The following is a 15,980-nucleotide window of genomic DNA, read 5'->3' as shown; positions in this document are numbered from 1 at the left end:
CACTGTAATTGGGTAATTGCTGAAGGCTGGGCATGGACGAGCTTGAGTTAAAAATCCCTCCAGTCGGGGCGCCTGGGTGGCACAGTCGGTTAAGTGTCCGACTTCAGCCAGGTCACGATCTCGCGGTCCGTGAGTTCGAGCCCCGCGTCAGGCTCTGGGCTGATGGCTCGGAGCCTGGAGCCTGTTTCCGATTCTGTGTCTCCCTCTCTCTCTGCCCCTCCCCCGTTCATGCTCTGTCTCTCTCTGTCCCAAAAATAAATAAAAAACGTTGAAAAAAAAAATTTAAAAAAAAAAATCCCTCCAGTCTTAGGGGTGGGGGCACACTTTCATGACTTTTACCATCAGAAGCCCTGCCAAGTTCTTATGGTGAAGATCAGAGAAAAATTCCCGCATGCTTCCCACAGGGGAGAGGCAGTGATCCTTCTGAAGTAAACCCAGAGCCTTCTGTTCTCTATAATAAAGCCATGCCCTTGAGGATATCGACTTTCCCAGAGCCTCGACTGAACTAAGGAGAGTGCAGGTAGATGAGTGGAGCCCCCTCTGGCCTTCCTGTATCACATAAGCTGAGAAAAATAGGTGAAGAAACTTTCTGAAGGCCACAGCCTATGACTTGGTCTAAGAAAACAGATTTGGGGCTCTAGATGGCACAGTCGGTTAAGCATCCGACTCTTGGTTTCAGCTTAGGTCATGATCTCATGGTTTGTGAGTTCTAGCCCCATATCAGGCTCTGCACTGGCAGTGTGGAGCCTGCTTGGGATTCTGTCTCCCTCTCTTTATCTCTCTATCGCTTGTTCTCTATCTCTCTCAAAATAAATAAAAATAAACTTAAAAAAAAGAAAACTGAGATTTAATTATACAGTTATAGAATATTTTTCTTCCCCAATACCTTATCATCACATTAATGGCAGCAAAATAATAACTGGCTTCCAACTCAGCTGCAAGACACATATTCTATTTAGGAGGAATTTCTAGGGAAACCTAAAAACAGCAAGAAACCAGGACACTAGAGGAAACCAGGACACTAGAGGAAATTGAAGCCTCTAACACCTACAGATGCAGCATACATTAAACATGGCCTAGCCCTCAGCCAGATTAACATAAAATTTCACACAAAAGGCCTATCTCTCTAAGTTACTGTTACCTAATACATCATGTCCAGCTTTCAAAAAAAATTACAAGGCATGATAAAAGTGCAATAAAAATGCAATCTGAAGAGACAAGAGCAAGCAAGACAAATTAGAACCAGACTCAGGTATGACAGGGACTTAGTAGCTTCTAAATAATTTGGAACTTAAAATACTGTAATTAATTTGCTGAGTGCTGTGATAGAAAAAGTGGACAGCATGCAAGAACAAATGGGCAATATAAGCAGAGAGATGGAGATCCTAAGAAAGATTCAAAAGGAAATGCTAAAGATAAAAAACACTGTAGCAGAAATGAAGAATGCCTTTCATAGGCTCATTGGTAGACTAGACACAACTGAGTCAAGAAACAATGAGATAAACGATGTCAACAGTAACCTCACAAAGTGAAATGGGAAGAGAAAAAAGAATGAAAATCATGAAACAGAATGACAGAGAACTGTGGGACAATTACAAAAGGTCTCACATACATGTAATGGGAATACCAGAAGGAGAAGAAAGAGAAAAAGGGCCTGAAGAAATATTTGAAGTAATAATGGCTGAGAATTTTCTAAAATTAATGTTGGACACAAAATCACAGATCAAGGAAGCTCAGATAACACAAGCAGAGTAAGCACAAAAATATCTACACCTGGGTATATCATATTCAAACTGTGAATAACCAATAGAAAAGATAAAATATTGAAAGAAGCCAAAGGGAAAATAAACACCTCACCTGTAGAAGAATAAGAATAAGAATTATTTTGGACCTCTTTTCAGAAGCTATGCAAGTGAGAGGGGAGTAAAGTGAAATATTTAAAGTGTTGAAAGAAAAAAAAACAACCTAGAATTTTATATCCAGAGGTATTATCCAGATAAAAAACTTCCTCAGTGAAACAAATCAGAGAATTTTCTGTCAGTAGAACTGCTTTGCAAGAAATGATAAAAGTTCTTTAGAGAAGGAAAATGGTACAGATCAAATACTCAGATCTACATAAAGAAGAATATTGGAAAAGGAGTAAATAGAAGTAAATAAAATATTTCATTTTTTTATTCTTAACTGACCCAATAGATACTTATTTGTTGAAAATAATAATAGTGACAATTTATTAGATGGATATGGACTATAGGTAAGTGAGGTAAATAACCACAATGGAGAGGAGAAAGGAAGAGGGAACCTACACTATCTGTGAAGTAGGACAGTGTTATTTGAAAGTGGACTTAGATTAGTTGTAAATGTATATTGTAAACTATAAGGCAACCACTAATATTTTTAAAGAAATGTAATTAATCTACTAAGAGAGGAGTAAAAATGGACTCACATAGAATGCCTAATTAAAACCAGAGAAGGCAAAAAGAGAGAAGACAAGAAATAAAAAGGTACCATTGAAAGAAAACAGTTATAAATATGTTATATATTAATCGATGTATATCAATAATTACTTTAAATGTTAATGGTATAAATATACCAATTAACAGACAGAAACTAAGATAGTCAAGAAAAAATACTCAACCATATGCTATCTACAAGAAACCCACACTGACTGTAAAGACCCAGATGAATTAAAAGTAAAGAGGTGGGGAAAGATATACCATGATAACACTAGGAAAAAAAAAGAGAGAAGTAGTCATATCAATTTAAGACAAAGCTGACTATCAGGGAGAAAGAGGGGCATTACATAATTATATAGGGGTCGATTTCCAAGGAAACGATCCTTAATGTGTATGTACCTATCAACAGAGCATTAAAGATATTAGTTCTTCCCAACTTGAGGGATAGATTAAACACAATCCCAGTCAAACTTCTATCATGTTGTAGTGTGGATATCAATAAACAGTTTCTGAAGTTTATATAGAAAGGCAAAAGACCCAGAATAGAATAGTCAACACAGCACTGAAGAAGGACACAGTCAGAGGACTGACACTACTCAAATTCAAGATTTATACATAATTGATAAAAATTTGAAGCAACCAAGATGCCCCTCCATGGGGCACAGCTTGAGATAAACTGTGGTCCATCCATACAATGGAATATTATTCAGCAATAAAAATAAGTGAGTTATCACACCACCAAGAGACACAGAGAAGTAGTAAATGCATATTTTTAAATGAAAGAAGCCACTCTGAAAGGCTGTATGAGTCCAACTATATTGCATTTTTGAAAAGACAAAACTGTAGAGATAGTAAAGAGATCAGTGGTTGCCAGGAGCTCAGAGGAGAGGAGTGAGGGTCAAATAGGTAGAGCTTAATGGATTTTTAGATTGGTGAGGCTAACCTGTATGATTCTGTAATGGTGGATACATAATATTGTGTAGTTTTCAAGATCCATCTAACTTTAAAACACAAAGAATGGACTTGAGTTAATAATAATATACTAACATTAATTCGTCAGTTGTAACAAATGTACCCCACTAATGCAAGATGTTAATAATAGGGGATAGTGTGCAGAGAGAGAGAGGGGGCAAATGGGAATTCTCTATGTTATCTGCTCAATTTTTAAGTAAATCTAAAACTGCTATAAGTAACTGAAGTTTATTATATTTTTAAGTTAATTTATTGCTATTTCTTCACATCCTTATCTCACCTAGTAGAGTTGTGGTTTACATTGGAAATGCTGGCCACGTAGGAATAACAGTATCTTGCTTCCTTAGTAACACAGCATTTAACGCATGAACATTTTTCTCATCTTTGTATAATCTTAATAAATCTATCATTGAATCTATGACACATCCGAATAATAAACCTAACCCAGTTGGAAAACTTCATTTTTAACCATAAATATGTTTTTGGCCTTAAAAGTTTATGGAAGAAAGTAGACAGCAAATATAGGAAAAATTTTGTGAACATTTTTGTACACATTTATCAATGTGAAGATATATGGCAAAAAATTCTCCATGTATAGTTTTAAACTTTTCATAATTCGTTAATATTTCCTATTAAAGTTGTAACTATTCAGCTGTAGTATTAGTATGGATGATGTTAAAACATCTTGGTTTTTTTTTTCATTTTATTTTAATTCCAGTAGAGTTAGCATATAGTGTTATATTAGTTTCAGGTGTATGATTCAACACTTTTGTACATCCCCCGTGCTCATCATGAAAATGCACTCCTTAATCTCCATCACTTATTTTATCTATCCCCCACCCACCTTCCCTTCTTGTAACCATCAGTTTGTTCTCTATAATTAACATCTATTTCTTCGCCTCTCTTCCTCTCTGTCTCACTCTCTCTCTCTCTCTCTTAACATTGTACTCTCTAGCTCCGTCCATGTTATTGCAAATGGCAGGATTTTATTCTTTTTTATTGCTGAATATTCCAGTGTGTGTGTGTTATATATATATATATATATATATATATATATATATATATATATATGCCACTTCTTTATCCATTTATGAATTGATGGAGACTTGGGCTGTTTACATGTCTTGGCTATTGGCTATTGTAAATAATGCTGTTATAAGCACAGGAGTGCATGTATTCCTTTGAATTAGTGTTTTTATATTCTTTGGATAAATATTGAGTAGTGCAATTTCTGGATCATAAGGTAGTTCTATTTTTAACTTTTTGAGGAACCTCCCTATTGTTTTCCAGAGTGGATGTACCAGTTTGCATTTCCACTAAGGGTACAGTCTCCAGATCCTCACCAACATCTGTTGTTTCTTGTTGTTGATTTTAGCCATTCTGACAAGTGTGTGGAGATATCTCATTGTGGTTTTGATTGCATTTCCCTGATGATAAGTGATGATGAGCATCTTTTTATATGTGTGTAGGCCATCTGTATGTCTTCTTTGGAGAAATGTCTGTTTATGTCTTCTATCCATTTCTAATTAAACTGTTTTTTGGGTGTTGAGTTTTATAAGTTCTTTATGTACTTTGGATACTAACCCTTTATTGACTATGTCATTTGAAGATGTCTTTTCCCATTCCATCGGTTGCCTTTTAGTTTGGTTGGTTGTTTCCTTTGCTGTGCAGAACCTTTTTATTTTGATGTAGTCCCTATAGTTTACTGTTGCTTTTGTTTCACTTGCCTCAGGGGAACTATCTAGAAAAAAAGTTGCTACAGCCAATGTCAGAGAAGTTACTGCCTGTGCTCTGTTCTAGGATTTTTATGGGTTTCAGGTCTCACATTTAGGTCTCTAATCAATTTTATTTTTGTGTACAGTGTAAGAAAGTGGTCTAGTTTCATTCTTTTGCATGTTGCTGTCCAGTTTTCCCAGCACCATTCATTAAAGAGACTGCCTTTACCATACTGGGTATTCTTTCCTGCTTTGTTGAAGATTAATTGACTTATAATTTTGGGTTTATTTACAGGTTTTCTATTCTGCTCTATTGATCTGTGTGTCTGTTTTTGTGCCAGTATCATACTGTTTTGATTATTACATCTTTGTAATCTAACTTGAAGTCTGGAATTGTGATGCCTCCAGCTTTGCTTTTCTTTTTCAATATTGGTTTGGCTCTTCAGGATCTTTTGTGGTTCCAAATTTTAGGATTATTTGTTCTAGTTCTGTGAAAAATGCTCTTGGTATTTTGATAGGGGTGGCATTGAATGTGCAGATTGCTTTGGGTAGTATAGATATTTTTAACAATATTTTTCTGTCAATCTATGAGCATGGGATGTCTTTCCATTTCTTTCTGTTGTCTTCAGTGTTTTCATCAGTGTTTTATAGTTTTCAGAGCACAGGTCTTTCACCTCTTTTGTTAGGCTTACTCCTAGGGATCTTATTATTTGTGGTGAAGTTGTAAATGAGATTGTTTCCTTAATTTCTCTTTCTGCTGCTTTCTTATTAGTGTTCATAAATGCAACAGATTTCTGTACATCGATTTTATATCCTATGACTTTACTGAATTTGGTTATTAGTTCTAGCAGTTTTTTTGATGGAGTCTTTTGAGTTTTCTATATATAGTATCATGTCATCTGCAGATAGTGAAGTTTTACTTCTTCCTTATCAACTTGGATGCCTTTTATTTCTTTTTGTTGTCTGATTGCTGTGGCTAGGATTTCCAGTACTATATTGAATAAAAGTTGTGAGAGTGAATATCCTTGTCTTGTTCCTGACCTTAGGGGAAAAGCTCTCAGTTTTTCCCCATTAAGGATGATGTTAGTTGTGGGTTTTTTACATATGGCCTTTATTATGTTGAGGTATGTTTCCTCTAGACCTACTTTGTGGAGGGTTTTTATCATGAATGGATGTTGTACTTTGTCAAAAGCTTTTTCTGCTTCTATTGAAATGATCAAATGGTACTTATCCTTTTTTTTTATTGCTGTTATGTATCACGTTATCGATTTGTGAATATTGAATCACCCTTGCATCCCAGGAATAAATCCCACTTGATTTGGTGAATGATTTTTTTAAAGTATTGCTGCATTCAGTTTGCTAGTATTTTGTTGAGGATTTTTGCATCTATGTTCATCAGAGATAGTGACTTGTAGTTCTCTCTTTTGGTGGTGTCTTTATATCATTTTGGTGTGAGGGTAATGTCGGCCTCATAGAATAAATTTGGAAGTTTTCCTTTCTTTTCTATTTTTTTAAACATTTTTTAATCTTTATTTTTGAGAGAGAGAGAGAGAGAGAGAGAGAGAGCAGGGGAGGGGCAGAGACAGAGGGAGACACAGAATCTGAAGCAGGTTCCAGGTTCTGAGCTGTCAGCACAGAGCCTGACACGGAGCTCGACCTCACGAGCTGGGAGATCATGACCTAAGCCTAATTCAGACGCTTAACCGACTGAGACACCCAGATGCCTCCTTTCTTTTCTATTTTTTAGAATGGTTTCAGAAGAAAAAAAACAGGATAGTTTCAGAAGAATAGGTATTCTTTAAATGTTTGTTAGAATTCGCCAACATCTTCTTATATTTAGTTTTATATTACCATATAACTTTTTATGTTTTTTATTGTAAATCAGGGAAATTTTATATTTATCATAGCACAGATAAGAACTTTATTCTTAGTTAAAGCCATATGTTATTTGTATTTCTTATATCATATTTATTGTAAATTACATTTGTTTAATATCACTCAGCAATCTTACTTCCTTTGCATGTAGACCTGATTCAATATTAACATGCCTTTATGAGCAAAAATGTCAAATTATTTATTTACAATTTTGGCTGATCTTTTGATCCTATGCTTACTTTATAATTCAGTCAGCCTTCCTATTAAAATTGAAACAAATTTTCGCTATTGTGGCTATTCTGAGGTAGATGGACCAGGTTTACCTTAGAGTTAATTCTTATTTTTCATTGCTTATGCATGGTGATACAGAGATGTGAACTATGTGTGTCCCAGAATATGAAGACAAGAAAGTCTTGGTCCTTTTTCCAAATACTGTACTTGATTCTAATTTTGGATTATTATGAAATTCTAATGTCAAAACTATTAACTCACCAAAACTTACATGAAATTCTGGCCTTTTTGCCTTCATTTCTTTTGACTGTCATTTCCAATAAATTTTCAAAGATTGGTGATGAAGCTACAACACTCTAAAAGAAACCATATTTTTGGCATGTATGTATTGCTTCCTTTTTGAGAAAATTAAAAGGTTACTAAATGACATTTATTTAGTGCGTTAGTGGTGACCAACACGTATCATCATTATTATATTCTATTTATGGGGAGCTGAGGCCCAGAATGGTTAACTGGCTGATACTGTGTCAGTAGATAAGAAGTAGTGGACAATTTGAATGTTACGGAAGATAACTAAAAGCTAATTGTGGCTAAGTGTAGTTTTTTTAAGTTAACTAACAGGAAGTAACTTCAAAGAAGTTCTTTCGATCTGAAGTCAAATCTCCTCAAGGGCAGAAGGTAACCAGTACCTATCATGACCTCTCCTCTGCTGCTTTCATTCCCAGCCTACATGGAAATGGCCCAGCCCCAGAGGCAGGGAGTGTTTTCATTGGCACATGGACTAAGCGCTCTTGGAACTGTTTTACTCTAATACCCGAACTTTCCTGCCAATGTCAGCATCCGGCCTTGTCAACACTTCTTTTTCCATTTGTGAATACCATAGTATTAAAGCTTTCACCTCTCCTTTTCTAGAAGTGTTTTACATTTAGAACTTGGAAGTGTAGAAATTTTCTACATCTGAAGAAATACATTTCAAGTAAGAATCTTTATTACTTACTTAAAAGGTTTAAGTTAGAAAATGTATAGAAACATATACATGTTTTTTTCTATATGGCCTTTGATCTGATTGCAATTTAGTGCTCTGAGTGAGGTTTTAAGGTAATAGATAAAGTGATTTCAGCAGTGAGGCAATGTGGTTCCCAAGAAGTGCTTAACTATAAAAACAAAACAAAACTAAGCTAACATTTACCCCCAAATAAGGTTTATAAATACATTTTAAAACATTTAGAATAAAAGAAGTCCTTTTTGTGTTTGCTCCCCGTTCTGGAATAGCAAATAAGAAGTGTTGTTTTGTTTTGCTGTTTTGATGGCCACATGGCAATTCCCAGCCTGAATGTGTGTGTGGATCCTTAGATGAGCATTGGATGAGTTCTGTGCAGATTGTTATAATCATAAGGTCACATCACTTTCTATCAGGTGAAACACTTGAATTAACTATTTTGCATATATATCTTAGTAAAATTAAACATGATCCCAAGGAATATAAAACATTGTTCATAAAGATTTTATTCTTCAGAAAAGTGACATCATTCCAGGTAATTTAATTCTAGCAGGTTATTGTGCAATAAACATCTGTAATTCAGGATGGACCTTTCTTGCTAATGCTGGTCTGCTGACTTGATTCACATGTCATGTATGTGGATACATTCAGCTTTAGTGACAAAGCTTTATTAAGTTGAATCCAGATGTCCACTATAAGAATACATATCTCTCATTGGTGTTTGCTTTTATGATAACCACTGTTGGGTAAAATGTATTACCACCACAGGTCCCACTACCAGGATTCGAGTGTGCAATTCTTGTGAAGAGGTAAATGGTATGCGGCTGTTTGGTGGGAGAAAGACATATAGAACGTTGCAGTGAAGCTCACAGCTGAGCCTTGGCTAAAATGTTTAAATGTGTCCTTAAAATGTGCAGGAGAAAGTTTATCCCTGGGAGTGGGGAAGTTGCCAGAGGTGAAACAAACAGAGAGCTAGCCAAAACATAAAGGATTTCAGAGTAGATTCTGTGGTCAAAGGTGACCCCAAGCTACAAGTTGTAGTTGAATTAGAGAAGCCACCGTGCGGTTTGAAATTCGGTCATGGCTGCTTAGATCCCACTGTTGAGACCTACCCACACATGTCACGTGCTGTTTAGCAGCCTTCTGTTTGACACCCTGCTTCATGGTCCCCACAGCCCAGAGTTGTGAACATAGACTACAGATGTGTCCGTTTTCTTCTGTGTCTGTGAATATAACGAATGCCTTCTTCAGACGTAAAATCTGAAAAACGTGTAAAACGTGTGTTTGTGATTTGTTTTGGAATAATTCAGGAAAGGCCACTACAATCTTTGGTGAGGAAGATTTTGTGCCATTTATTTCATTCAAAATATGTGATTTTTCTTTATAAAACTTAATTAATATACACTTGTAATATCTCATTCTGCAAACTAAAATATCCCCCCCCCCAGGTTACATGTGTGTACAGTCATCTTATAAAATTGCAGGAAACCAAAAAAAAAAAAAAAATAAGATTTTCTTCCAACAGAAAACTCATAAATATTAATGTACTGGTACTATTGAGCTATCCACCGTGTGGCAAATACTTTATATAAACAAATGATGTCTTAGGATCTAGGCTTTTAGCCTTCAGAAGTCTGTAGAGATGAATAAAATGTCAAATTCAAATGTAGACTATTGTAAATATAGTCCAGAAATGCATTTTTAGGTCTCTCCTTTGGCCTCAAATTGTTTAACCTCCAAACCGTTCGTAATAAGCCAAGGAGAAATTTGAGAAACCTCACAAGTGTTCCATTTTTCCCTGTGTCAAGAGAAGAACTTCAATTTGATTCAAAATACTTAATAAATACAAATCATATGCAAGGCCCAGAGCTAGGCACTGTAGGGCAAAGCTACAGAATCAAAAAGACTGTCAAGTTAGAAGAGTTGTTCTCAACCAGGGGTGATTCAGCCCACCAAGGGCTACTGGGCAATGTCTGAAAGCATTTCCGGTTTCCAACTTGGGGGTTGGGAGTGCTTTTGGAATCTAGTGGGTAGAGGTCAGGATGCTATAGTGCACAGAACAGGCCCCCAAATTATTTAGCCCCAAATGTCACTGGTGCCAAAGTTGAGGAACCCTGGGTGAGAGTGTCAACTAAGCCAGTGAGTGACACTTCAGGAATTAAAACAAACAAACAAAACAAACAAACAAACAAACAAAAACCCAGTGAATTCTACCTCAGTTCAAACTGACAGGACAACTTACCTTTGAGTGACTTCAGTCAATTCCCCCCTTAAGCTATGCAAAGCCCTTCTTTTCTATTACTTTTGTGGTTTATTAAGAATATCATTCTATGGAGCAATTCTAGAGTTTAAAAAAAACAATTTAATTGGAGAGCAAGTTATATGAATGCAAACACGACAAAACAAATGAGCACCAATGAGCACAATCCATCTTGAACAAGTTGTATTTTTAGTAATGGAAACATGCAAAGATCAAGCTCTTTATGTGTGTTTACTTATTGGACCACCTTCCAGGACTGTATATTTAGTCATTGCAACTGTAGTTGATCAAATAAGCATCCTTTGGGGGTCTAGGATGGTGATTCTATCCTTCCACAGTTAAATATACTGGTTAAGAGCAGATTATTGAGGCACTTTTTGATCACAAACATTCAAATGTAGTGGTAGAGAAGCATGTAACTTTCTTTTCCCTTCCAACTGAAGGGGATGCTCAAACTGGAGTATAGTAGAGGAAAACTCAATCAGCTGATGTCCAAAGAGTGAGATCCTATCAAAGGCAGCCAGAGGAACAGAAAGAGCAACTTAGAATCAGTTTGAAGGAAACTGATGTTCTTGAATAACAAAAATACCATCACTGTGCCCTCCAAAAGTGAGAGTCTGAGCCTGGTGGGAAATGAAGCCAGACAATCAGGTCAGTTTCATCAAAAGTACAGCAGGTTGAGAACGTTAAAGGACTAGATAAGAAAACAAGTATCTGTAGCAGGATTGTAGAAGGAGGGATGATTCATTCTGGAAGTGAAGGGACCACTTCCAGACTCCTGTAGCTTGCTATGGTTTGCAAAACTGAGAGCACATTCCAGAGGGACCGAGCCAGAGCCAACATCCAATGGGATGGATTGTCAGACCTGGAATGGGGCTGCCTCAAGAGGTTCTGTGTTCTCTATCACTGGAGGGATTAAAATTCAGGAACATTTCCCCAAGGATCCTAACAGTGAGAGAGAGGATAGAATGGATGGTCCTAAAAGGAACTTTCTGGGTTCTTTTGGGAATTTTGAATATGAAGGTAAAGGTTATTGTCCAGACTAAAGCCTGATGTATTTACTTATTCAACTGTCCCAAGCTTACATCACCAACTCTAACTCCCCCCCCCTTTTATTTTCACAATGGATTGGGTATCACCATCATTAGAATAGCATCACATATATTTTGGGTTTGAAGAGGAGTCTAATGGTGGGACCCCAGGTTAGTAGCTTATTATTAGTTGTCACCACAGTTTTGTGGCCCTGTTCTTTGAAAGTTGAATGACTCCATGGTATTTTGTAACCTATGACTAGAATAAACAATAGGCAATATTCCCAGGAGACAGTCAATTCATCACTTTTTTTTAATGGAAAAAGAGTCAGCAGAAGACAGCCAAGCAATAAATGTAATATTAAAGATAGTCAAAACAAAGGAAATATAATTTTGTTCAGAACTAGAAAAAAAATCCACTGCTATGTCTCAATATATATAGCCTATAGCAAGTTCCCAGGAACTTATTTTCCAAATATAGACTAATAGGTCTTCTTATCCACTAAATTCAAACCATCAGTGAAAGAGGTCAGGAAAGGTGCATGAAATTAGGAGGATTGATGAGCTGAGTGTCGTTGTGATTTTGTTTCTTATACAACTTGAATTTATGCTTTGAGAATTTGGAGGCTAAGAAAGTAGTACAATTCCAATAGCTTCACAGAGATATTTTTGGAGCAGGCCACAATGTTCTCCAGTAAGAGAATGCATTCTATCCCCACATGCTATTGTAGAATCATTATTCATTTAACAAAATGTGGTCTTTTCAGGTAGCAAGTTTAGTTCTATAGTTAAAATGGGCTTAAAATATTCTGGAATATATCTAGAAAATATTTTGTATATATAAAATACAATATTTTCTAGAAATTTTCCATGGTGGCACAAACAATACAGGAAGACTTTCTTGTTTATATGTAGTGTGGACTTTGAAATTTGCATACGTGTATGTGTTTTAAGTGAATTTTGAAAGTCAGCAAAACATAAAGTCAATCATAAAATTATCCCCTTTGCTTCCAAATTGTGCAATAATCACAGTGAGGAAGAATTAATTTTTTTTAAAAAGCAAATATTTGAGAAGAGCCTTCGTGTCTTAATACCATGATAATAGCTTCATTTATCAACAATTTAGTGCTCATCAATGCCAGGTACAGAAGTGAAAGATAGTTTTAACTTACAGTGCTCGCCAAGTTAGTCAGCTAGTCAGTGCTAGTGAGGGAGATAAACTAGGCAGCAGGAGTAAGTGTGATAGGAGACACAGGTGCACGCAGGACTCCTTGGGAGATCTGAGAACCCAGTGTGGCCTGAAGGCAATGGAGGTGAGCTGGGCTGGATAAGAGCTGCACTGGACTCCGCTAAGCACACCAGAGACAAGCACCAGGAGGCACCAGAGAGCAGCATGTGTGAGCTAGGTACCTTTGGCTTCTTCCCCAGCGTTGTTCACTTCCCAGAGAAAATAAGATGTTCATAAACTCCATTTTTGTCAGTTTAAATGTTGAACAATTGGAAAATCTTTCCTTTCTTTTCGTACACTTTGCAAAGTCAGCAGCAGAAAAGTGATGAGGAAGGTCCTATCCAAATGCCTTCGCTTCTACAACTGATAGGTGCATCCTCCCAGCCTTTGACCCAGGGGAGTTCACTTCCTCAACAGTCAGCATTGTTCTGGGAAGTGTTTTAGCTACATTTTCACAAATGTCTGATCTCTTTGTATCAACAAATGCTGCTCTTTGAGCCGCATGGTGGGTTTCTACTTCTTTCCCTTTGTGTGTGTGTCAAATTAGAAAAAATGAAGGAAACTCTTTGAGATAAGAACATACTGTTATTTTTACTTACTTTCAAATAGCATCTTCCCTGTAGATTTAATATTGAAGGACCTGGACAAATAGAAGAAGGATAATTCAGTGTTCCTGTCAAATGTAGTCTTAAATTGACAGTCCTCATATTTTACCTGTAAATCTCAATTGGTAAAACTATTAGGCTTTGCTAGTTACTCATAATGGATTTCTTGTAGTCATATTTCTGTTGTAGTTCAAATAACTAGAAGAAAATAAGGAACATAAATTACTTGTTTTATGTGAAAATTGTCTTTCGTATGCAGTCCACAAAAGCAAATATTTTGGACATTTTTAGTATTTATGAGTCATTAATGAAAAGAATCATTTCTGTTTTTCTATTGGCATTTTATTTTTTGTGCATGCTTTTCTTCCCTGAATCTTACCCTTAAAAATCATCTGCCTGTATGATTTTCTCAGTATGCTACAACCTTAGCCACCATAGTCCCTCAGGAAAAAAAAATGGACTTCATTCAAATTAAGGTTGGTAGGAGAAAATACGCTCTTTGGAAAGTCCCAGTCTTGAGCAAGAGAAAATATAAGTAAGATAGTAAAGATGAAAAGAGTTTAAAAGACTTGGTAACTGATGGTGTGGCCTCAGTTTCTGGTTCTGTCATTTTCTACCCCAGGCAAATTCATTATCCAGTGACCTTCAGTTTCCTTTTCTGTAAAAGGATGTGATGGATAATACCAGCTCTTATACACACCTACCCATCTACCTGCCTAATTAGACACAGGTTTTCCTGAGCATTTAAATAGGTAAAAGAACCTTAAAACGAAGTAGGATTTACAAATACTAGTTGTTATGGCAACAACTTTCCAATGCACAAAATATGATTCTATGACGTTATATTTTATATACAGTACTTAGCATAATAGGCATTCTCTCAATGAGTATTTGCTTTCCTTCTTTCTCTCAGCTTTTCTTTCAAGGCTGCATATGTCCCATTTGTCTCCATTTACCACAAGGCTTTCTGTTGTCCTGCATGCTTTGGTCCACTGATGCTCTAATTATTCTTCCCTCATTCACAGGCTCAGAGAGGCAGCTGGCCATCAGCCAACTTCAGTAACCCTCTTCCTAGTTTGGACATCTGATTGTATAAAGAGTCTAGTTTTAAATTTCTGTGCAATTAGAACATAGATGGGTGGATATTGGTTTTATATCCCATAATACTTAATCCATTTATACCAATGGCGTTTATTGGGGTGCGAATGTTCACCAGTTTTGTGAATAACAATATGCATCATGTGTGTTTTACAAACAACTTTAACTCAGTACCGTACTTTTTACTTATGTGTTTTCTCACAAAATACTATTAAGCAACTATTTTCAATGTTTACAATAATAGTACCTAAAATTTATTATGTATCCACTGTGTGTCAGTGTTTTACAGAAAGGAAATTATCTTCACCACACTAGGAGCTATTATTTATGCATTTTACAGATGGGGAAAACAAACCACAGAAAAGATGTCGGGAGGCAAGGTACCATCACAGTTGGTATCATCACAGAGCCTCTTTCCAGAATGACTGGATTAATTCAAGTTCCCCTATTATTATTTGTGCACCCTTAGGTAAATTACTTACTCTTTCTGTGCCTTAGTTTTCCCATCTATAAAGTGGGGAAATAATAACACATCCCTCATAATGTCATGAAAGGCAAACACTGTCTTTCCCCTGAATGGCATTTTAGGTTCTCTTCACTACAGCAAAAATCTGCCTGCATATTGTTCGCTCCTCTTTCTTTCCATCATCAATAGTATTTTCAATGAGACAATTCTCCCAGAAGTGGAGATACAGAGTGCTATTTGATGATTTATTGCCTTACATTTCGGTGTTCAGTAAACACAATGGAATCCAAAGACAGGCTCCGTCACATTAACTTTTGGAGCCTAAGGTACTTTAGTGTCCCTATGGGAAAGTGACTTCAGATGAAACCCAGTTCTCAAATTTATTTCATTTTGGCTAAAACCATAACAAGTGCTTTCAGCACACTGAAAGTGTTAAGCCCCAAATGGCAAGCTTGTACTGCACACATTATTTTTTATTATAGCTTACTTGGTTTGAGGGTTCCTTTCCTTTTCCACGCTCTTAGATGCATTTAACAGGGACAGATATAACATAAAGTTATTTTATTGCTAATGAAAGGGCCCTGGCCTGAAGTCAGAAACAACTTTGTCAAAATCCTAAGAATAAGAACAATAAAATAAATTGCATGCTATTTGAGTCCCTTTAGAAGAGCTTTTGTCATTGAGAAAATGAGTGTGGATAAATATCGATTGTTTTTTCTCAAAAGCTTTTCCCCATTTCCAAAGCCCGTTGTAAGTCTGTGTGCTCTCCTGTGTCCCCACAGGCACCAGCATATTCACCGTCTATGAGGCTGCATCCCAGGAGGGCTGGGTATTCCTCATGTACAGAGCCATTGACAGCTTCCCCCGCTGGCGGTCCTACTTCTACTTCATCACGCTCATATTCTTCCTGGCCTGGCTTGTGAAGGTACCATAGAAACTGGCCCCAGTGGAATCTGTCTGCCCCCCGCCCCCCACAGCCTCTGATGATGTTTTATTTGCTTTTCGTTGCCCTACACTTTCTCATCCGGGTCGGGATTTTCTTTCAG

The 15,980-nt window shown here is 36.6% G+C and overlaps 1 protein-coding gene across 2 annotated transcripts in view; it reads left to right on the top strand.

Moving 5' to 3' along the window:
- Nucleotides 1-15,980, top strand: part of NALCN (sodium leak channel, non-selective) — a 298,281-nt gene that overhangs the window by 78,482 nt on the left and 203,819 nt on the right. For both annotated transcript variants that reach the window (XM_049647172.1, XM_049647173.1), the window contains exon 7: nucleotides 15,717-15,859. In XM_049647172.1, the coding sequence (XP_049503129.1) occupies nucleotides 15,717-15,859 (143 nt within the window). The remainder of the gene's footprint in view (nucleotides 1-15,716; nucleotides 15,860-15,980) is intronic.

This window comes from Panthera uncia, assembly GCF_023721935.1.
Source record: "Panthera uncia isolate 11264 chromosome A1 unlocalized genomic scaffold, Puncia_PCG_1.0 HiC_scaffold_16, whole genome shotgun sequence".
Classification (NCBI taxonomy): Eukaryota; Metazoa; Chordata; class Mammalia; order Carnivora; family Felidae; genus Panthera; species Panthera uncia.
The sequence above is the reverse complement of the archived record's forward strand: the minus strand, read 5'-3'. Positions and strand labels throughout refer to the sequence as shown.